At 39.2% G+C, this 23,795-nt stretch overlaps 2 protein-coding genes across 2 annotated transcripts; both read left to right on the top strand.

Annotated features, from left to right (window-relative positions):
- The first annotated feature begins 121 nt into the window (after window positions 1-121).
- On the top strand, window positions 122-7,672 carry adora1b (adenosine A1 receptor b). Its single transcript, XM_033970365.2, has 2 exons — window positions 122-1,020; window positions 5,322-7,672. Exons 1-2 carry the CDS (start codon window positions 680-682, stop codon window positions 6,082-6,084), a joined length of 1,104 nt encoding a protein of 367 aa, XP_033826256.1. The 5' UTR covers window positions 122-679; the 3' UTR covers window positions 6,085-7,672.
- An 11,829-nt stretch (window positions 7,673-19,501) lies between these two features.
- Window positions 19,502-23,253, top strand: mmp9 (matrix metallopeptidase 9). Its single transcript, XM_055222930.1, has 13 exons — window positions 19,502-19,714; window positions 19,823-20,061; window positions 20,177-20,325; window positions 20,400-20,528; window positions 20,617-20,790; window positions 20,875-21,048; window positions 21,137-21,310; window positions 21,405-21,560; window positions 21,639-21,852; window positions 21,934-22,070; window positions 22,176-22,326; window positions 22,409-22,512; window positions 22,598-23,253. Exons 1-13 carry the CDS (start codon window positions 19,577-19,579, stop codon window positions 22,726-22,728), a joined length of 2,070 nt encoding a protein of 689 aa, XP_055078905.1. The 5' UTR covers window positions 19,502-19,576; the 3' UTR covers window positions 22,729-23,253.
- Window positions 23,254-23,795: the final 542 nt, after the last annotated feature.

Genomic DNA, 23,795 nt, shown 5'->3' with positions numbered 1-23,795 from the left:
AGAATAATGGGAAACAGAGCAAAGTCCATTAGCATTAGAAAGGGCGTGGGAGAAAGGCGTGTGTGGCGTTGTGACCTCTGCACTAACAGTGTGTTTCTTGGGACGGTCCCGCGTAAAGCTGCGCAAAGCTCCAACGAAGAACAGGGGGAAAGGGAACTGGAATGAGACCACAGGCGCTGACGATAGATCATTTATAAACAACAGAAGGCAAATATCAGAGTTATTTTCGGAGGCTGCATTATTGTAAGAGTGGAGAAGGGGGTGGAGAGGAGGGAGAGAAAGACGGAGAAAGAAGGGGAGCGGAGCCATCAATGCGCTGACACCATTCCTCACAGCGTTTCATCCAAAACATCGCCGCTTTCGCTTCTGTTACTCCCCAAGCTTTAACCACAGCTTCTGTTGACGTTGCGCCAGAGGATGCCCAGCTCACCATGGAGGCAGGTGTAATGAAGCGAGGGGAGACGCGCAGCGCACAATAGCCACCTGCTCCAGAAGAGAAGACGCTCACATCCAAAATGCTGTTTAAAACTAGGACTCTCCATGGATTAGACCACAAAGTTTAACCTCATATTTGTCAAGCGGCAATGTGGGCATCGTGACGCATATGGACGCTCGTTTGGAAAAGACGGGACAGCTTTAAAATCTGATCAAGGACACAGGCGCCCCTCCAGTAGCCAGGATGCCCGGGACACTCACAGCAGCGCAGTCCTTCTACATCGGGATGGAGGTGCTGATCGCAGTCTCCTCCGTGCTCGGGAATGTGATGGTGGTTTGGGCAGTGAAGATAAACAAATCACTCAGAGACACCACGTTTTGTTTCATTGTGTCTCTGGCGCTCGCGGACATCGCAGTAGGAGCCCTCGTGATACCCCTCGCAATCACTATCAGTATCGGACTCCAAACTCATTTCTACAGCTGCCTGCTCGTGGCGTGCACGGTGCTGGTGCTCACACAAAGTTCAATCCTGGCGCTGCTGGCCATCGCTATTGACCGTTACCTCAGGGTCAAGATCCCCACCAGGTAGGACACAGAGATCACCTACAGATGGGAGCATGCATGTTCTCTTGACTGGTTCCTAGAGTGCAACCTTTATTACATATTTACTGCACGTGTGTTATATTGGTGGTATATTGATGGAAAGCTCCCAAAGTGCTATCCCCTGTTGGCCTTCATCATCTGTGCCTTTAGGTTGTGAACTACAAAACCACTTAATCAGTTTCTGCCACCACAGCAGCTAACATGCTGAGACATTGTTCCAGGGGATCTACAGCCTGGAGACCAACATGTCATTTTCAGACACCAAATCAACATCCTTTATCACCTTGCAACAGACTCACTTTTAACACAAGGACTGCAAGTTTTTGCTCTTAGGGATGAAATATTGGATGTTTGTGGGAAGTATAGTCTATTGTCTGTTTATAATTGGGAATAGTGTGCGCTGGGATGTCGTCTTCAGACTAACTGTAGAGTCAGTGTCTAATCAAACAGCTGTTAACAACATTTGGCACATACATCAAAGTAGAACAATATTAACGCACCAGATAAAACTCAGTCATCAAAATGATTTAGTAAATAATTAGCTGTTTTGGTCCCTGTGGGGAGCGGGTGTTCAAACTACTCATTATCATCACAATTTAAACAGATTGACAGACGGAGATTGGGCTTTAATCTTAGAGTTACGAAAAACACAATTTGAACATTGGCAATCAGAAAATCATAAAGACTGCAATTTATTATGTAAAATAATTGCCTCTGCAAACATGAAAACATGTGGTCTCTTTGGGGTCTAAACTGCTAACCCTACTGTAGACCTTATCGTGCATGTTCTGATATGCAGGAGATTGTTATAGTTTAGCTGTTCATATTTCAGTCTTTTAAAACATAAATTATCATTTATTTTCCCAACTGAGAAACACTATGAAAGGCTTGTTATTATCTTGGAGACCATATCAGTTGCCAGAGTCCTGATCAGATAGTGGATAGTTGTTCTTCTAGCCCCCTCTGCTCACACTCACTAGAAGTCACCTCTCTGTGAATCTGGGCATTGATTTTCTCATGGGCCTTGTTTCCTGCCCCCGCTCTGTGCCAGCCCAGTCACAACATGTAGATACAGTATGGCACTAAAATACTGATACAGAATAAAGCCTCATCGAGCAGCTGTGTCTATCAGTTACACTAGAGCTCAAATGTGAGCTATGCAGTGCAGAAGATATTGTGTATTAAAAGGAATCATGAAAAACTGCAATAGACTGCTTTTGTTAGATTCTTAGATTTTACAGCTCAGTGAATTGGGTCAGTCTGGAATCTAAAATCCCTGTTTTGGCTCACTTTGTCAGCCTTATGTTTCACAGTTAACAGAAACTGCTGAGCAGTAATGGAGAGTCAGATATGTGTTATAAGTAGTAAACACTTGTTCTGCTAAGCACAGCTGAATAGGCTCCTAGAGGCTGATTTGTACCAAGACAGAGATTTCAATGCTCTTGTTATGAAGTGTATTGTGCAGTTGTTTGGAAATGTCTAATTGTGAGTTTTCATTGTGATTAAATTTGAGACATGCCCAGGAGCATTAACATTTGCAGTTTGCATATTCATTTCATGATTGCAAGCTAAATCTGATTTCACAGTGCTCTTGCATCCTTAATAGTTAATACTGCAGTTAAAGGGACAATTTTGGGACCTTTTCGAATGGTTGGATTGCAAATAACCATACGGGTTTCACACATGAGATATGAGTGGAAATTGGTGCTTTTGTTTTTTACTGTGGAAACCTGCTTGTTTTCATTAAAAACAGTAAATTAAATATAGCCAATAATCATAATATGCTTTATGCCATGAATGTCAACTGAATGTTACTTGAACTAAAATCATTTATATAGAAGCTGGCAAATGATTGACTGCAACTAATGTCCTAAAGGGTATTACAAAATCTTCATGTTCAGTTTTGTTTCTCGTTGCATTTATCACTTAAGTCTGAAACAAAAGCTGGAGCGCTGAGACTGAGGCACTCACTGATAGGCTTAATGAAGAGGGCAGTTTATCATCACAACATATCCTCAGTGGACCAGCAGTCAGTGCAATCCAAAGTTCAGTTTTGAAATATTGTTCAGTATTGTTTAAATATTCTCAACATCTGCTCCATCCTCCTCACTATCTTAAAATACGACTTGTCCCCAGAAGGGAGTCAGAGCTGCCACTCCCAGACTCTTCCCAGTCTTAAGTGGGACAGTGTTTTGTAACATGATTGCAATAGATTCTTCCCTCTGACTAAATGTACTGTGCGTTACAGTTAGTTGCAGAACACATGTCTGGCTAAATGTTCGTATGCACTCATCTCTGTTTGAGACATTATCTGATTTCTTTCTTCTTACTCCGTCTCAGTGTGAGAATAACGATCTCACCACGATAATTCAGCCTACTTCTACAAACACATCCCCTAATCAATAGTACCACCGCAACTGCCATTGGTCAGATAAGTCAGAGTATTTGTTTGGCTAGGGGCGTATTCCCATCAAAGGTCAGGGTGGAGTAAAGCCAAGAGTTCTCTGGCAATTAGCAGTGTTACACCTAATAAATGTCAACTAATGTGGCCATCTTGATCTGAGTAGCCACAGCGAGAACACATTAAACAACTTTCTCATCCCCGCTGCAAGCAAGGATTAAAGTGAGCCTTCTTGTGTCATTGGGTCGCTGATGGACTAAGATGCCTATCTCTAGAAATCAAATGCCTTTAATTGGATACTCAAACTACTCTTCTTCAAGTGATCGATGTTCCATTAGAATTATTGAGCCAAACTTTTATAGTTGCAGGTGATTCATTTATTATTAATCCCAAGAAAAAATGTCTGAGTTTTAAACACCTAAAATGATAAAATATGAGTTGCCTTTTGGGGTTAGCTGAGGCCATGAAGTGTTGTATAATAGAGCTAGTTTTCAGTTGAGGATAATCCACTATAACCACAGGCAAAAAGTGGTCTTTTGCTTAAGTCTGTCTTCAATATTTAGAATAAGATAAAAACCTTAGTATCTACAAAGTGTACAATTGGATAAGGCAGTCATTTTAATGTTATTTATATTCCCGAGTGAAAGCAGGGTTTGAGAAAGAAGGTGCAGAATTATAAGTACCATGGGTCATTAGTCTAGCGCAGAGGAGAGTGTAGAAGAGGCGTGTACGGCAGGTGGGACTGTGAAGGGAAAATGTCAAGTGTGTATGAGACTATGTCAGAAATAAGAGCAGCTTTTCTTGAAGCTTAAGAGCCTGGAGCCTCCTTAGAGTCAAAGATGGAGAAATAGAGTAATAGAGTTAAAAAGATACTGATGTCTGCTTTGTTTGTGATGAACAAAGCATGGATACGATTAACAACAGGATATATATTTTAGATTTAGATCATTTTGATTTTGCTATCACACAAAAAAAAATATTGCAAAAAAATGACATATGTTTGATGTTAAGAAGGAAAGATGAACATCCAACATGGATACGGCATTTTAAACAACATGAAAATAGTTCAAATTTGAGAGAGTGAGAACAAAAGGGGATAGTTAGAATGAGCAATCAATTCAAGTTTATTTATATAGCACATTTAAAACAACTTGTGCTGCCCAAAGTACCTCACATAAAAGTCAACAAAAAACAAATATACAGACAACACAATACACAGAAAAAGAACATTAAAACACCAAGATATCCTGTCTAGCTCGTATTAAATGCCAGACATTCATAGTTGATGAAATCTCACATTCATTCATATTAAATGTCAGTTGTATGAGACAATGTCAAAAATAAGAACATCCTATGCCTTTTGTGTCAGAGCCAAAGCTGGAGGTAACAGAGATAGACAGACATTGATGACGCTGTTGTTCGAGACAAAGATGGATTCGATTATCAACAGGAGAGCTCACGTTACATCCAATATGGGCATTTAGGCATAGTAAAAAAAGGAAACAATAAGAGGAAATTAGTTAAACAATACAATAGAATTAGAGAATAAAGTTAGAATAAATAGTAGTTGATGTAATCTCTCATTGTTGATATTAAAAACACTCACTGAGGAAAGTGAATTGAACATTAGATGCCGTTTAAATACATTTTACAGTTGATAAAAGACTTTCATGAAAACAGCAATAGCATGTTATTGAAATTCATGCAGAAATAAATGACAGGGATAGTTAATTAAATGGTGTACTTGGAGTGTACAGGGATTCTAAAGCTGCACTGCTTCTGTCATGTGTCCAGATGAAAAATGAGCCAGGACCTACACCTCACCTGCTGCCGTCCTATGTAGCTCTAGCTGTGATCTGAAGTGTTTTCTTGTCCTCTGCAGGTACAAGCGCGTGGTGACTCCTCGCAGAGCCGGACTGGCCGTAGTTCTCTGCTGGACCGTCTCCTTCATCGTGGGACTGACACCGATGTTGGGCTGGAACAACCTGTGGCGTCTGCAGCAAAATTCCTCTAACATCTCCTCGGACCTCATCATCACCTGCCAGTTTGAAACAGTCATCAGTATGGACTACATGGTGTATTTCAACTTTTTCGGATGGGTTCTGCCCCCGCTGGTCCTCATGCTTGTTATCTATGCAGAGATCTTCTACATGATCCACAAGCAGCTCAACAACAAGAAGATCAACACAAGCCACGCAGATCCAAACAAGTATTACGACAAAGAGTTGAACCTCGCAAAATCTTTGGCACTTGTCCTGTTCTTGTTCGCAATCAGTTGGCTGCCCTTACACATCATCAACTGTATCACCCTCTTCTGTCCCGAGTGCAAGAAACCAATTGCTTTGCTCTACGTCGCCATCTTGTTAACTCACGGCAACTCCGCTGTCAACCCTATCATATACGCGTTCCGGATCAAAAAGTTCCGTACAGCATTCCAGAAAATTTTGCAGCAGTATTTCTGTTGCAAGAACCTCCCTATTTTAGAAATCCAGCCGAGTGACAGGAAAGACATGCCCCAGTCGCCTCCTTCCATGCAGAAACCCATGCTCAAGTTGGACATCCCTCCCCACAACGGGCAACGAGATAAGGGGAACCAGGAACAACAAGAACCCAAAGAGCAAGCACTGGAACAGAATGCTGTATAGGCCTTTGTAACCAGACCTCATTTTTTGCGATGAGGATGTGAAAATGGCTGCTACAAAAGCTAATGGAAAGTTGCCAATACTCAGGAGCAATGGATTTCCTCCAACTGTGGCCAGTAATAAGATTTTCTTTTACAATTTCACTATCTACTGTGTTCAACTCTTAGTAAAAGACTAACACATGAAGTCAGGTGCAGTGTAGCATGACGTTATTGTGGGTGGATTGTCAGTATTAAGTTTAGAACAAATTATGAGGGCAGCATAATGTGTGTTGAAGATCGTACTACTGAGTTTGGGATGGATTGAATGTAACAATTATGTAAATAGACTTTTACTAATGGCTTTTTCAGGGTCTATTCGCACAACACTTGTGAGGCAAAGATATTTAGTTGGAGGAGGAGTGATGGAATGGACTAATCCGGTAACACCAGTGAAGCAGAAAATTCCCAGTGCTGGATCCATTATGAAGAAGATGGACAAGGATAAGCATGCAGGCAGCTGGAGACTACAGCAGCTTTAGGACATTCTGCCTGCTGGAGAGTCTGTGAGGATGACAGCTCCTCGTGGGAAACACAGAACATGATGCACTTAAGAAGACTTGATCTACACATTCCCAGTGCCAGCTGGCAATGGGACCACGGCTCTATTATGAAACAGGGGAGTGGATCCAAAATGGACGCAAAATGTTTTGAATCAGAAAGCGGAAAAGTAACTGCAACATGGTTCAATTCAGATTAATGTCGTTTACAGAACAAATCATTTGAACAATTATGTTTTCCCCACATAAGTGGCATTACAAACAGCAAATGTAACAACATAAAGATATTTTTGAAGTTGTCAGTTTTCATAATTGTTTTGCGCTTCATTGGATTTATAAATCCTACATCACAGTAATGGGTCTTGCTAAAAGAATGCCACTGTGGAAGCTGCAAGTTGTTCCCATCTAACCATCTCGTTATGGTCAATGAAGATATATTTAGTTTTATTGCACTGCAGTACCATCACGGGCCATTAGTCTTGTCCACACTGCTAATCAGATCATCTCTGTCTTATTTATATGAAAGGAAGTGGTGCTTCAAACATTTTGCAGTTTACCAAGAGACTGTTTAGTCTGAGGCATTTTCATTTTACATTTTTGAAGTGATCTATTTGTGAAAATCCACAGAGAAAAACATGAAGATTGTGAGTATATTATATTAACTGTGGGACCTCTATTTTGCATTTTGCCACATAGGGCGTAGATGTCATGTTGCCAGCGCTAGCCACTATTATTATGAGAATGTACATTACTTTTGGTTTGTCTCTTGTAAGAACTTAAGTTTATTATTTACATTATCTTGAGTAAAAGACAATCTCTTTTTTTTTTTTACTTATATCAACCTCTGGCAGGTACAGACAGGGATTGTGTTATGCCTGTATATGAACAAATCTTAACTGCAGTAATTAGCTCAGATGTGACCACAGTGTAGAGTGGAGTGAGATAAAAATTTAAACTTGGAAAAATACATGTATAATTATGATACTGTAACAATGTGCTTTCTACTGTACATGTAATGCTATATAAATACTGAAATATAGTTTTACATGCTGGAAGATTCCTTGTGTGAGTGAATTTTGGCATAGCTAAAATGATCAAAACATACATACAACTTTACAAATGACTTTAAAAAATAAGGTTGTAACTCTCTGAATATATTTTACTTCCTAAATTATAGCCTGGTCTATCTTCGCTCCCCTTGGTCATCCCATTGGATCTTACCTCCACTGGAGCATTATTCTTGTGCAGTGCCAGCTCCAGTCTCTACTATGCGAGCTCCACACACCAGTCTGTCTTCTGTTTGTGTCTGGATTTGGTTTATGGAGCTTGGCTGAATGTCCGCCTTTGTCAACCTCCTCAGCTTGTCGTATTTTCTATTTTTTATTTTATTTTTTTATTTTTTATTATTTTTATTTTTGCGCCAGAAAAAGGACAAAGGTGAAAAGCTTTACAGATTATGAACTGTCTGTGCTGCAGCCAGAAATGCAACTAATGAGGCCCCGAAGAGGACGACTGAATTCCCAACAGTGCAGCAAACAGATGCCAGGTGCATGCATATTTAGTGTACATTAGTTTGAAGCAGCTAAGCATCCCAGTAAGCGCGGTAGGAGTTGATAAGTGAAATCACCAAGGTGGATAACTTCTAATTACACACTAAATGGCTAATGTCTTCGTCTAACAATACACTTGGTTCAGACAGTACATTTCATTTCTATGTTATAATGTTGTTTCTGCATCAAAAACATACCCAGAGTTGTGTTTTGTTTCATGTTTAACACAAAAATCCTGCATATTTAGGCTTGAGTTCTTCTCTCAAATAGAAAACACTCTGTTCCACCTTGTGACGTCATGTGGTAATAAACAAAGTGCTCCACTGTCTTTTTAAACTCCATATTGCTTCACTAGAATAATTTGGATGATTTCAGCCCTGAAATTGCCAATCTATTGAACTAAAGGTAAGAGGCAGTTGCTAACATAAAAACTACCGCTTCATGACATCACAAGGTGAAACAGAGCATTTTGAGTATTATTCAAACATGTGTAAAAAAAAGAAAAAAAAAAAAAAAAGAAAAAAAAAAGAAACATAACTCTGGGGAGGTTTTTGAGGAGGTAACAGCATTATAACATGATTAAAAGCTAAAAAGAGTCCATTTTGAATTATATATGACCAGTAACTCGGGCAAAGAAGACACTATAAATACTGACATGCTGCCCCCATGTCACTAACAACCCAATTTGTTTCACATCAAATTAAATGCAGTTTATTTATTAAACATAATTAGAGGTCATAATCACTTTCTGTTACCGTATCTTGTATATCAACTTAGATCTCATCTCTTTGTCCTTTCATAATGCATTTAGTGATTACCTCATTACCACTTCCAATGACTTAAAAGGCTGAAGGTTTAAAGGTCCCATGTTATAATGTTGTTACTTCATCAAAAACATGTGCTTCATTCACACGTTTGAGTAATACTTTGTTATAAGTCTGTCTATATCTCCAAAGCTCAAATGCTCTGTTCCACCTTGTGATGTCATGTTTTCTGTTTGAGAGAAGAACTCAGCCTAAACATGCAGGGTTTGTGTTTTAATCATGTTTGAATGAAAAAAAACCCCCACAACTCTGGGTATGTTTAAACTCCATTCAAGTGACTTATAACCAATTTTCAGTCCCAAATCACTAGTTAAGCGTTTCCCTGAGCAACCTTGAGGGGCGTCATCAATTCTGTATAGTTTTCCTTGGCCATAACAAGTAAGCTTAAACCCCTTATAATATACTGAACTACTTGAAAACATTGCATCCAAAATGTAAACAATATTAAATTTGAATGAAACTGCACTTAAGAGGGGACCCTTGTGCAATATTGTCCAATAGTATTAATGCACAGGGCTTACGCTGTTACCCTGCCAAGCCACTGTTCACTAAATCATAATTGCTCCTTATATTCCACCAGCCTGGATTGTATCTGTGGTACTCTGCCTCAATGTGCAGCTCTAAGGAGTCAGCGGATTCCTCATTACCACGGTGCAATAATGCAGCTAGTGCTCTCCAGATAAGGCTAAGAGTCGTCTCTGCTCTTACGCCCCATTTCTCTTCTTAGAAATTTTTTTTTTTTTTACAAAGTTCTTCTAGTGACTTTAATCCAAGTGCAGCTGCTAGCTTCTTTTTTATTTTCATGGTCTGTCCATTCATGATAGCTAAATCTATTCATAATTCATTACACCATGAGGTAAATTTGGTGTTAGGTTCACTTAAGAATTTTGTAAATTTTTTTGTAAATCAGTGGCAGCCCAATTATCAATATTGTGTTTTTTCCACTAACTCACAATCAAGCCTCCTGATCACTACTATAGGATGCAGACCAGGCATCTTACTGTATATTTAAAAACAGATGCTTATAAAAAAACATGGCGATCTATAGGTTACTATTACTGTTTGTATTTTCCGGGCAGAGATACAGAGGACCTGGATTAAATATCAAGTGGGTGCAGAGTGAGATAAGGAGTACAAATAGGAGGAAAGGAAATACTTGTGTGGCTGTGTAACAGAGGTGACCTTTCCTCACTGCGACCTGTTGTCCTTGTGCCTCTTGACAGTATTAACAATAGATCCTCAGGGAATTGCTTCTGTCGCACAAATGCCGACTGCACTGTCCAGTAATGAAAGTAGTTACAGCATACAATAAGATGTATAATTAATAGACGTTAAATAGAAGTTTAAATCTGTCAACTGGACAGTTGTAGGAGTGAAGATGTTTTGCTGCTCATCCAAGCCGCTTCTTCAGTTCTGACTGAACTGTCTTCACCCCTACAACAATTTGTCCAGTTGATAGATTTAAACATCATCTTTTGCTATGGATCAGACCTGGACGACTGAGGGATTACACAGACACTTTCACTAATTGTGTGTGCATACAGTAGGGGGCAGCAGGATCTTTGGTTTTGTTTACAAGCAAACCTAACATAAAATATGTTCATTAGTTTTATTGAATTGTTTGAATAAAGTATCTACATCATCTCTATTCAATCCCAAAACATGGGTCCACCCTGTGGTCAGTCACTGTTCCTGGCGAGTGGGACCGATGCAAATGCAAATGAGTCAACAAATATTAAATTTAATCCAAAATCTATGAATGAAATTTGTTATTTAAATCATTGAAGAATGTTGTCCTGCCTGATTAGCTGGGTGATTCAACATATAAAGATATACTGTCAATTTTGTCAAAAAAGTCATAATAAAACTGTTGAGAAAAGGCTGCAGTGGCAAGGGCATCAGGTGTAAAAATGTGTGGTAAATCACATTTTCAAAAACAAGAAGATAAAAGGGGAGAAATGTATATTTTTGTGTTGGATATGGCAGATTGTGTATTTACTTTGAAAGGAAATTCTTGGATGTTGTTGTTGAATACAAGGTGAATAGCTGGTGTTGGAGCAGTAAAAGCATGACCTCCATTATGTGCCTGTCCTAATGCACCTGTGTGAGGCTTCTGCCTTGTTGTACTTCAATTTCCTGCTCACATTTGCTGCAACAGCTCCAGTTAGCACTCTCAGGCTCTTTGAGCTGCAGGAGCGTGCTGCAGAGGCAACATGCATGATATTTATGTCACACAGAAGGGCTTTTTTCATTAAATATGGAGGAGCGATTTGATCTACCTGAGCTCTGATCAGAGGTTATGAATAAGCAACCAGGTTGTTGCCCCCAGTGCAGCGAGGTACAGGCCTCCTGTCACTGCACTATATACACTGCACCATTAAGATGTGTCTTTGGTAACAGCTCGTACATGTCTCTGAAGTGACTTTGGAGTGCGATCATAAAAGATACTAAATTTTAACAGGCAGATACAGTGATGCTCTTGACACCAACAAAAACATGGCTTAAATTCTGATTTTCAGGGACCTCAGTTACACAAAAACATCCACTGCAGGAAGCACTAAACAAGCAAGAACCCCTCATCCATTTACTTTTTCTGAGAGCTCATTATTGGAAAGTTTTTTTTAATTTCAGTTTGTGAAACATGCAGTTATTCTCAAGGCGATTCAAGATTATTTAAGAAGACATAAGCATGCCTATAATGCATCTGAGTCCAATGCAGACACCTATAGATACAGAGATTTACAAATGATCTGATTTCTCAGATTTTGAACTAAAGTGGATGCTGGGAATTGCACCTAACGGACCTTGAGATCAATTGTGTTAACAAATCCTCCAGCTTTCTTCTATTCAGTGAGGCTTTGTAAAATAACCTTTATTGAGACCACATTTAAGTGCTGCAAATAAAACAAACTAATTTCCCTGACAATCAATTATTCACCAAACAAGCTCACAAAATTAGAGCTACATCAATATTTTATCTGCTTTTCCTATCAGATCACCGCCCGGGGAGGTAAACATAGGCCCGGTGCACGCTTGTCAGGCGCTGGGAGGAGTGACTCGAGTGTGAACCCACATTCGACAAGAGAAGGCTATAAAAATCTTCATTGAATTTCATGTACAAGAAGAAAGGCTTTATGAGGCAGAGATGGCATTGTGCTGCGTTAGTGCATTATTGGCTTCCTGGGGAATGTCACAGATTTCCACCATACACTGTGTAGCTGTTAGGGCTTGATAATGCTCTCTTTCCTCCTGGCAGTAATTCCCTCAGCCTCAGTGCCTGATATCAAGGACTAGGATTTATGAAACAGTGCCCCCTGATGGTGGAGAGAGGGGGTTTTAGTTGATGATGCCAAACCAAACACTGGGGCAGAGTGTAACCAAGGTCACTTTTTTCACTTCAGACAGACTTTTGATGAAAAACACTTGTTAGGTTATTTTGGAGAAAAAAAAAATACTCTGACCAAAGCCCTTTTTTAGAACTAGATCAAAAACTGGAATAGAAACTGACTACTATTAATCTGTAAAATATACATTATGCAAACTAATCTTGAATGTAATGAAATGTAATGAATGTAGTGAAAAGTGAAAGGGTTTGTGTTGGGTTCAAATGTTTCCAAATACTGTAATCTCTTATAGAACTGCATGCTTCCTTGGCTCAACATTAACTCTTTATATTTAAATTTATATTTTTCAAAGTACCAGAGGGAGATTAATTGCCTCAAAAACACTTGAGCAGTTTTTATTGCTCAGTGAGATTTTGAACCAGTCCAACACATGCACAAAGCAACAGCAGTAGGATTCAACAATGATTTAACCGAATACATATATATTTGTGTGTTATTTCTCTATGTATGTGGTATTTTTAGAAAGTTTAACAGCAAAGATGAGGACTACATTTCAACAGGGAAATGACACTGTGTTTTGGGTTCAAATGATCTAACATTTCCCACCACTTCAGGTAAATAATGTTAATGTGATGTTAGTTTAAGCTGACCCAGTGAATTGCATTTATGGTGAACTCAAACCACAATGCAGACACATGAAAGGTGAATGGTGCTGCCTCAACAAGTCTGAGGAGCGCTCCGAGGCTGAGGCTGACTCACTTCCTCGTTCTAGCAGCTGCTGTCCCTTATCACACGGGGAAAATCCCACTTCTCTGTCTATGTTTTTGAATGGACATCTCTGTACATGACCTCCAACAGTTTTAGAGCAACTATTTGGGTCAGGTTTTGTAAATCAGAGGGAATTTTAAAGGTGAACTATGTAACTTTTCTGGTAGAGGTTCTGCCATCTACTTGACTCCATACAGATGTTATTGCTCTGCGTGGAATGTGCCACAGTATTGCATTAACTGGGTGATGGCCTGAGGCAAACTGAAGCAGCTACTTGAATAAGTGGAAAAAAGACAGAATTCAGTTTTCTTTTGCTATGGACCCTGCCTGGTTGATGAGGGATTACAGGCACCGGGCCAAAATCACAGGTCAGACCCAGGCCCAGGTCTCCAGGGTGCCTTGCAACCTCATTTAAAAGGGTTTATATAATTTTTTAAGCAGGTAAAATAATTCAACTTGGTGAGAGGATTGTATTTATTTTGACGACCCTCAGTCAATTTGATCTGGACTGGTCAGATCTGTGGAGAGGCAACCCCTCTCACAGGAAAACCATAAAAAGACTCTCTCACCAGAAAAGTTACATTCACTTTTAAATATAATATTGACATAAAAGATGTTTGACCCTGCCTTTGTGTTTTGAAGTACAGTACTGCTGTTATTGTGTCTCATTTAAAAATAACTCTCAAGGCGTTGCTCTCTACGCAGTTTAAAGGCAATAACAATATTTGGTCGAGTCAGATTTCCCATCAGGCCTTGTGGCGGAGACTTGGAGGGCACGCCTAGAGAGACCACTGCTGTGGGGTGTTGGTAATTAGCTTTTAACAGAGTCGGTGAAAGATGGCTGTCCATAAAGTCAACACAGACCTTTGCCAGCCCACGCCTCCAGCTCCGGGCCTGCTCCTTCTCATCCACATTACATAATTAAATCTCTCGTAGGATTGACAAATGTTTTGACTCAGATGTCTCTGGAGTGCACTTGTGGGTTTGGTTTTTGACGTCAGAGATCAACCACAACGTCACAATTGTAATTTTTTGATATAGAGCTCCTCTCATCTCCGTACTATTGCTCAACTAAAGGTCAGATGCCATGATAAGAATCCAATATTGACTGTGTGTGTGTGTGTGTGTGTGGGTGTGTGGGGGTGTGTGTGTGTGTGTGTATATATATGTATACACACACACACACACCCACCCCCCCCCACACACACACACACACCCCCCCCCACACACACACACACACACACAAACACAGAATCAACTCTATCATATCCTGTATCCAAACACCAAAATGTCCCAATCCTGTAGAGTACCTGGAGGCCGAGTGAGTGTCTGTCATGTCACTGGCTGCTTCAGCATTTGGGCTGGTTCTACCTGGAATCACTACAGCAAACCCTCTGCTCCTACTGGCCTGCATGTTATTAGCATAGTATGGCACAATATCATCTTTTATGCTAGCGTCCTAGTTACATAGTCAGATTTAGACTGCCTTGCTCTTTTCAATGTAGAGTTTAATACTGTTTTGTACACATAGTGAAAATGCAAAGGAAACTGGTTATTTAATCACAAGAGATAAAGGGATTTGACTCCTGTGATTTGTTGAGTATTGTACTGTCTAAGAGTAGATTTTAAAGCACTGCATTTGAGCTTGTAAAATTATGTTAAAAGTAGGACTACAACTTTTCATACATACTGTGTACTTTTACTTGAGTACAATTTTGTCAGTAGTATTTTTAATTTAATAATTTTAGAACCATGTAAACTCAAGCGAGTACATACTTTCAGTACTTTCCACCACTGACTATATTTAACAAATGAAATTATGGTGACAACTTCGTGTTCATAATGATGCCGTATAAGTCAAGGGGCAATATTTTAACCTAAAAAAAAACCCCTTCCATCTCTTATTTTGTACGATCGCAGCAGCCACAGTGGGCAGTACAAACTTGAGCAGTTGCCTGTTTAAGCTGCACTGCTTTTCATTATGAGCGTCTCACGTGCCAAGACATTTATGGTTTGTTATTCTGTGGCATATATTTTATGGTCCAACACATTTAGCCTGATTTCTTTCCAAATGTGAGTAATAGTCTCGCTCTAATGCTGAAGCAGAAGTGGCATATCCTTCTCCTATTCAGGTGACTGCCTTTTATATTGTGGGATATTTATATAAGTTATCAGGCCTCTTATGACTAATATTCACTCAGTTATATATGAATGAGTTTGGTTGAATGTTTGTTTTGTCTGTATGCCAGTGTCCTCAACCACATGTTTGCATATCTGTCGGCAAATTAAAATGTTATAAAGGAGTCATTGCTTAAGCACAGCTGTGTTGGTTACATTGTCCAAACTGAACAAGTTAAAACAGATGCAAAAACTTTTGCTTCTTAATAATAAATAATTAATAATCAATTCATAGCTAAATATGTATATCATTATATTTTCTCTTGTTATCCATGACTTGAGTATACATAAGTCCAATGAAGTTAATTTGGGCTTCAGTAGCTTTTTTTAACAGATTCTTTTATCATTCCAAAGTTTTCACCACTCTGAGGAAGTCTGTGAGAGAGTAGTTCAAATGCTCATGTATGAAAACAAAGTAAACATCGGTCTGAAAAAAGAATCTGATCAATTGAGCGTCAGTGGACCAATATGTATCATATTACTGCATGAAGGATGCATCAGGACTTCAAACCTAATGTAACTGTACTTATCCAAAACTAAACCAGGCCTAAACAAGGACACAATCTATAGGTTCAAATAGGACCAGAACAGGTTTAAACTAACAACAACACTGCACTACATTAATCCACACTGAAGTTCAAATTTAAACAAGAATAAATATGAGCCTAATCTAACACCAAAGTCCCACCAAAGCAATTTTGAATATTACTGGTTTATGGGGTCTAAAATGGCTGCAAGGCAAAAATAAAGTACCTGGATGGGGTTATTTAACCCACATCAAACTCAGTTACAGTCCCATACTATCCAGGCTTTTTGTCCCACCACAAAGTCAACAAACCAGTCACTGTAAAAGTGCGCAGCTCAGGAAGCAGGTTTGGCTCAAGAACCACATCAACTACAGCAGACAGGAAGTGACTTTTGCATTTATAAGCATACCATGAGACCAAAACAGTTATTCTTTAACGAGACACTTTCAATCTAAACAGGCCATGTCACAATATGCAGAAGCAGAAGCACAGTATTGCAAAAAACTGATCCAAAGTGTTAACAAACACTGAAATGTAGGCCAAGAAAACAAGGCCAGGAGTTTAGCTGGAAGTCTTGGAAAAATAACTTTTTTCACTAACCATCAGTGAATTGTAAGATTTATACTTAGAGCAAACCTAAAGAATAAATGTCTGTAGTTGATGGCTCACACACCTCAGATATGATGTTTATGAATCATCAAAGAGTAATTAGCCGTGAAGATCAGACTGGATGTTGCTTAAATTTGATATTATTCAATAGTATGACGCAGGTGTCTACCTCACAGCACTACATGTGCCAACAGACAAGGGAAAAAAACTATGACTACAACCAGCACTACAACTGCTTGATTTGTTGGGCCAAAAACACCATGGTTAGCCGTCTATGTGCTGACACCTTTGTTTATACTTCAAAAGACATAAAATGGGATGGTTAGAATAAGTTCAGCTGTGTCAGCGAATGATGTTGATTAATGTTGTATCAACCATAGCACTGCATCTCTTCTAGTGAGGGAGTGCCAGGATAGAGAATCAAAAATTCCTTAAAAAAAAACTCCCATAACCAAACCTATATACGATAAATAGGTTGTTCAATTTTGTTGAGTAGTGGTATTTTTTTATTATTAAAATGACCAAAAATGCTCACAGACACTCAAAAGGAGGAGGGTAATATTACTATTTCATGTTCAAGTGAAACATGTAACGTCACTGCTACTCGTACTATTCCTCATAGAAACACAACTGTAACACTATGTCTACTGTATTATGTTCTCAAGTAAAGGATTAATTTAGAAAATGTCCAAAACACTCTTCCAAGACATACATTTTGTGGGTTCAAGACATTATTTTCAAACGCTGAGAAAATGAAATGGAGAACAACCCAGCAGTGCCAACAGGTCTATAGTACTGGGTGAAGAATACCACTTAAGTCCATGTATTTTCAGGGTCTTGTGCCAGGCGTCTTTCAGGGAGTGAGGCAGTGAGGGCAAATGAAATGTGGCATTTGTTAAAATGCATGGAGCCGTATTCATTAAGGCTTTGACGCCATATAAAATCAAAGACAGATGTTTTCAAAGGACGCCTAAGGATCCTCAGAGCAGCCAAAAATAAACATACATAACCTTAGGATTGTGTCTGAATAAGTATAAAAAGCATGAAATGAAAGAGAGCTGGTGTTTGAAGATGGAAAGCGCAAAGTGAAACATTATCCATGAATCCAAAAACATGACCATAATATAGACATGGACTGGAACTACTCTGGGCTGTTGCTAAAAGGCGTAAATAAAGCCTGCTTATCCAAATACAATGTGCTCTAAAAATAGCAGCAGACTTGTCAACACCGTATTATGCATTATAAAACTATTAGAGAGTCCATATAGTAATCTTGGTCAACCAAAGTAGTAACCAATAAATAAAAGCTACTCTCTACAAATGAGAGGAACATTTTTATGGTCACACTGTGAATGGTCCAAGAATGACAACATGTCAAATTAGTCCAAAGTGTTTTTTTCAAGAGCGATTAGTGATGTTTTTGTCAGATACAGGATAGAATATGACCACAACGGGAAACCACAAATTCAGATTTAAGGAAGTATGACATCTCCATCAAAACACCATTACACCATTACATTACAACAGGCTTTATTAGGACATTAATCTGGGGCGAATAAACACCATTTGTGCTCAATGGAAAAACACTCAACTGAGCTTAATTATTCACTAGCCAATTTATTTTTATGCCAATTTACAGACAAAATATTGTATTTGAAGTAGTTGCTGTAAATATATGCAGGATGTAAAAGAATATTAGTCTACTGGCAATGAAAGAAATTTAAGCAAGCAAGTCAATAAAATGTAAAAGATTGATGGTGACTCCCTTAGAACTAATACAATTATAAAACATTCTTAACTCATTTTAACTTTGTCCATATAGCAATAGTATGGGGGCATCTGGCAAGTAGACCAATGCTAAATATTAATATATGTACTGCGCACTAAAAGGCAAGAGTAGACATGATTGGGGGAAATATACAAGGATAAAACATTTTAGCATCCATATTATATTATTATTATATTATCATCCATATTATTGTTTTGTTTAGACAAATTCTAATTATACAGGGGAATTTCCTGATGTTAAAATTTTTAGAAACCATTGAATAGTGGTGTTGAATAGAGTCCATTGATGCTATAGATGAGTCCTCCAGACCATGTTTGGGTTTGAAGAGGAGCTGTCAGCAGTGTGCTCATTGTAAAAAAGTCCCTGATGTGCAGCTTCATGTCAGAGTGACTCAGGGCGTGTTGGTTTTAGCGTCACAGCCCACAAAGAGGCTGAAGCTTGCCTCAAAATATCAACATAGCAGTCACTTCCACTGTGTTAGGACTCTGAAGTTCTGCAAATCCCTTGTATGGTTTACATGAAATTTATGGGACATTTACAAGCATTATTTACACAAGATGTCAGGCAGGAAATCAAATGCAATAGCACAATTACACCATTAATGATCATTATGAAACTTGATTAAACTAATAAATGGCCTAGTGTTGTCACAAAAATAACATTTCAACCTTTACACTCTATATATGATAAGACACAACACTATGATTTGATATGGATAAAAATACAAAACAATAAATACAATAAATAAATAATACTAAATAAACAAAATTTGAAAAGTTTCTTCAATATTAATGCGCGCTCTTATACTTGCTCTGTTATAAATAGAACAACCATCGTAAAACTTTTTTTTTTTTTTTTTTTTTTTTATCAATATTAGTACAAATTACTATCTAGGTCTGATTCTAATTTGAGTATTGATCAGGTTTTTTTTTTTTACAACCTTATGAAAGATAATGTGTTTAAGTGAAGGATTTCAATAATAACTTTATATGATTGTCTTTGGTTAAAACATTAAAATTTTATTTAATATTTTTAAAGAAGCTTGTCACATTAAGAGTAATTGCAGTGATGGTGAAATGAGTGCTGTACAGCTTCCTGTGTGAAATGATGCTAGATCAACTGTGACACTTACTACCTGGTAAAGCTGAATGTGGATATTTTGGAAATTCCCCAATTTCCTTGCAAGTGTAAACAATCAGACGTAGAGGGAGGGCTGAGGTTTGAGGGAGGCGGTGTTAAGTGACTAAGATGTTGTGTGGCATAAATACAAGGTCCACAGCCTCATTTCAAGCAGAACAACAACAAACCCAGGAGACAGTTGAAGAAGATCCTAATTTGAACATTTAGTAGTGACCTGTACCTCTCATCATGAGGTGCCGTGCTTTCGCTGTGTGCGTACTGTTGGGAGTCTGTCTGCAGAATGGATGGACCATTCCCCTCAAGTCTGTGTTTGTGACCTTCCCTGGAGACATTGTCAAAAACGTGACAGATATGGAGCTGGCAGAGGTGAGTAGACTAGATAGTTTGTGTAGATAAGAACTAAAGGATGAGATTAGCTTTTGTTTTCCTCATATTCTTTTTTTTTACGTTAACTAATTGTATATCCTACTCCAGAATTACCTGCAGAGATTTGGCTACATGGAGTCGGTGAAGCGCAGTGGTTTTCAGCCAGTGGTGTCTGCGTCTAAAGCTCTGAAGCGCATGCAGAGACAGATGGGATTGGAGGAAACAGGAGAACTGGACCCAGCCACCCTGGACGCCATGAAGAGACCTCGCTGTGGAGTCCCTGATGTTGCCAACTACAAGACCTTTGATGGGGATCTGAAATGGGACCATCATGACATCACTTACAGGCTAGTATTATACTGCATGACAGCTTTTAATATCTGACAATTATTGCACAGTGTATCTCAGTGAAAGCAGTGTCAATTGACTATGTAATAAATTATATCCTCTTGTTTACCCCAGGATCCTGAACTATTCCCCAGACATGGAGAGCTCTCTGATCGATGATGCTTTTGCCAGAGCTTTTAAAGTTTGGAGCGCAGTGACCCCCCTGAGTTTCACACGGCTCTTTGATGGAACAGCAGATATCATGATCTCATTTGGGAAAAAGGGTGAGTGTTTACCATGAGACAGCATAGTCTCTGCTCTTTTGAATAAGTGTAAATGTGGGGCTATTATTGTACAGACCATGGAGACCCGTACCCTTTTGATGGAAAGGACGGCCTGCTGGCTCATGCTTATCCTCCGGGTGAGGGTCTGCAGGGAGACGCACACTTTGATGATGACGAGCACTGGACTCTGGGGAGAGGCGCAGGTGAGTGAGCCAAAGACTTTCAGGTTAAAAAGGGGGCTCTCCAATTACGTTTTGTTTCAGTAACTACATTACAAATTTTTCATTCTAGTTGTAAAGACAAGTTATGGGAATGCCAATGGCGCCTTGTGCCATTTTCCCTTCATATTTGAGGGCAAAGCCTACACCACTTGTACCACAGAGGGGCGGACAGACAATCTTCCCTGGTGCGGCACCACGGAAGACTATGACAAGGACAAGAAATATGGCTTTTGTCCAAGTGAATGTGAGTCTGACTTCACTGTTATAGAGCTCATATGGATTTATTCAAATGCAAATTTTCAACTAAACAAACTACTCTGTTTGACAGTGCTGTATACTATTGGAGGAAATTCGGATGGGAAACAGTGTGTCTTCCCCTTTGTCTTTTTGGGAAAAGAATACAACAGTTGTACCACAGAGGGGCGCAGTGATGAGTACCGCTGGTGTGCAACCACTGACAACTTTGACAAGGACAAGAAATATGGCTTCTGTCCCAGTCGTGGTGAGCCTCAAAACCACACCTCGTAAACACAGTTGGGTGCTGCCACGGTTGTTTTGTTGCTTATGTTGATATGTCTTTGTTTTGGCAGATACCGCTGTAACAGGCGGAAATGCTGAAGGAGAGCCATGCCACTTTCCGTTTGTGTTTTTGGGGAAAGAGTACGACTCTTGCACGAGTGAGGGGCGCGCTGATGGTAAACTGTGGTGTGCTACCACAGCCAGCTATGATCAGGACCAGAAATGGGGATTCTGTCCCGACCAGGGTAAGGTTTTTCAAAAATGCATGTTTATAATGACATTTTTTTATTTTAGTCTTTTGGACTCAATTTTATTGAATTTGATTTTACTATGTTACAGGTTACAGTTTGTTCCTTGTGGCAGCTCATGAGTTTGGACATGCTCTTGGTCTTGATCACTCCAACATCAGGGAGGCACTCATGTACCCCATGTACAGCTACGTGGAGGACTTCTCACTGCACGAAGATGACATTGAAGGCATACAGTATCTCTATGGTATGCTCTAGACAACATACAAAACCAATATAACTTGTCACACAGTATTTAACTCAAAGTGTATTGCTTCATCTCCAGGCGGCAGAACAGGCCCAGAACCTACTACTCCTCAGCCCACTCCCACCACCACAGACTACCCTGACACTGACGAAACAGACGAGACAGAGGAGCCCACAGAGCCCACAATCACCACCACCACTCCCTCCGTGGACCCCACACTGGATGCCTGCAAGCTCAACAAGTTTGACACCATTACTGTGATCGAAGGAGACCTGCATTTCTTTAGCAATGGGTAAGAAAACTTCTACTTATTCCTACATTTTCTACTAGATTAAAATCATTACAAATGTTACTGAAATCCATTTCTTTACAGACATTATTGGAAAATGTCCAGTAAACATAAAAAGCTCATGGGACCATTTGTTACCTCTGAGACATGGCCCAAACTCCCAGCTTCAGTTGATTCTGCCTTTGAGGACCTTCTAACCAAGAAAATCTACTTCTTCTCAGGTACACAATAAAATTAGATTTTGTATAGCATAGGCAATCACTTTTAAATAAATAATATCTAAGGTTTGCAGAAGAATTGCTCTAAAAATGTACCTTTCTTTGTAGGTCGGCAGTTCTGGGTATACACCGGGAAGGATGCCCATGGCCCCCGAAGCGTGGAGAAACTTGGTCTCCCCAACAGCGTACAGAAGGTTGAAGGTGCTCTGCAGAGGGGTAAAGGGAAAGTCCTGCTGTTCAGTGGAGAGAACTTCTGGAGGTAAGAAAGGACTACTTATATGGCACCTATAATCCCAATATGAGGAAATATATTAACTGTAATGGTTTGCTGTATGCTCCAGGCTTGACGTTAAGGCCCAGAAGATTGACAAAGGATACCCACGTTACATAGACTCAGTTTTCGGTGGTGTTCCCAATGACGCACATGATGTTTTCCTCTACAAAGGTACATTGTTGCTCTTTGGTCAAATGATTATTATATGTTTCATTTGTCATTGAGAAATTACACCTTCGTTTTGTTTTTCTCTTAGGTCATTTCTATTTCTGCCGTGAAAGTTTCTACTGGCGCATGAACCCAAGGAGACAGGTGGACCGTGTTGGATATGTGAAGTATGATCTGCTCCAGTGCCCAAGCCCCTCAAGACATTACTGGGAGGCTTAAAAGGCTTAATCTACTGTCACCACTGTGGGGCAAAGCCTTTTTCATCAATGTGTAGGAGACTGGGAGAATGTGATGCCATTAATGTAACCACCTGAAGACGTGTGTGCCCTCTGGGATGTGAACACCCCTAGTGGCCAAAACGAGAACTGGAACAAGAAGCAGATTTTCAGTTCTACCAATACTCCCTTTTCTACCTAGTAATCTGTGAATTTATTGGATGTGGCTACAAAAAGTACAAACTAAAATCTAATTTATATTTATAATTTCTGGCCATGTCCAGATTGACTAAGAATGTCTGCCGGGTTCAGACTAAACAGTATTGAAATATTGTTAATATTTATAACTGGAAAAGATTATTAATTTTATTGTGTCCATCTTGTGTTTGTTTGTTTGTTTGTGTATTTCTGGCAGATACCTGTTACTTGCACTGGATGACAATGTGTGTCTCCTTCAAATGTATTTAAGACACAGATTTTTTTTTATGAAATGTTAAAGTTTCATTGCAATAAACATTTAACAAATGAAGCAGCTTGACACTTGTATTCAATATAAATCTTCCCCAAATACATGACCATTTAACACTTAATTTGTAGTTGATTGCATCTGGTGTATATTTTATTATTTTAACCAATTTTCTCTCAAATGGGCTAACATTAAACATTATTTTTCATATTCTGTAGAAAATGGCGACCTCTGTTGGTCAAAGATTCGAAAATTTGAAATTTCTCAATATTGTTTTATATTACAATAGGCTTGTCTACTACATAAACTGAGGATTTGTGAAACAATTACACCTTTTTCTGTGGTTAAGACCAGCTTGAACACAGCCTCTACCACAGAATACAAGAAACTACATTAACAAGCCTTGTTTCTTTCTTTTTCATTGCATTTTAGGTTAACATATGTGTGTTATGAATATCTGTAATGTAATACAACATTTGAAATGCTGCTCATGTTAGGTAAGTATTTTACCTCTGCACCTGGAGTAAGGGAAGTCAAGTCTTGAGTAAGCCTGTTGGTCTCACCTCCTCCATGTGCATTGATTGTGGTGATTCTTCTTGTGCTAG

This window comes from Periophthalmus magnuspinnatus, chromosome 7 (assembly GCF_009829125.3).
Source record: "Periophthalmus magnuspinnatus isolate fPerMag1 chromosome 7, fPerMag1.2.pri, whole genome shotgun sequence".
Taxonomy (NCBI): domain Eukaryota; kingdom Metazoa; phylum Chordata; class Actinopteri; order Gobiiformes; family Gobiidae; genus Periophthalmus; species Periophthalmus magnuspinnatus.
The sequence above is the reverse complement of the archived record's forward strand: the minus strand, read 5'-3'. Positions and strand labels throughout refer to the sequence as shown.

Coding starts and splice junctions, on each gene's coding strand:
- adora1b (XM_033970365.2), top strand. CDS start 680: ATGCCCGGGACACTCACAGCAGCGCAGTCCTTCTACATCGGGATGGAG. Junction 1,021..5,321: donor AGGGTCAAGATCCCCACCAG/GTAGGACACAGA, acceptor TGTCCTCTGCAG/GTACAAGCGCGTGGTGACTC.
- mmp9 (XM_055222930.1), top strand. CDS start 19,577: ATGAGGTGCCGTGCTTTCGCTGTGTGCGTACTGTTGGGAGTCTGTCTG. Junction 21,049..21,136: donor TGGCTTCTGTCCCAGTCGTG/GTGAGCCTCAAA, acceptor TTGTTTTGGCAG/ATACCGCTGTAACAGGCGGA. Junction 21,853..21,933: donor CTGCATTTCTTTAGCAATGG/GTAAGAAAACTT, acceptor ATTTCTTTACAG/ACATTATTGGAAAATGTCCA.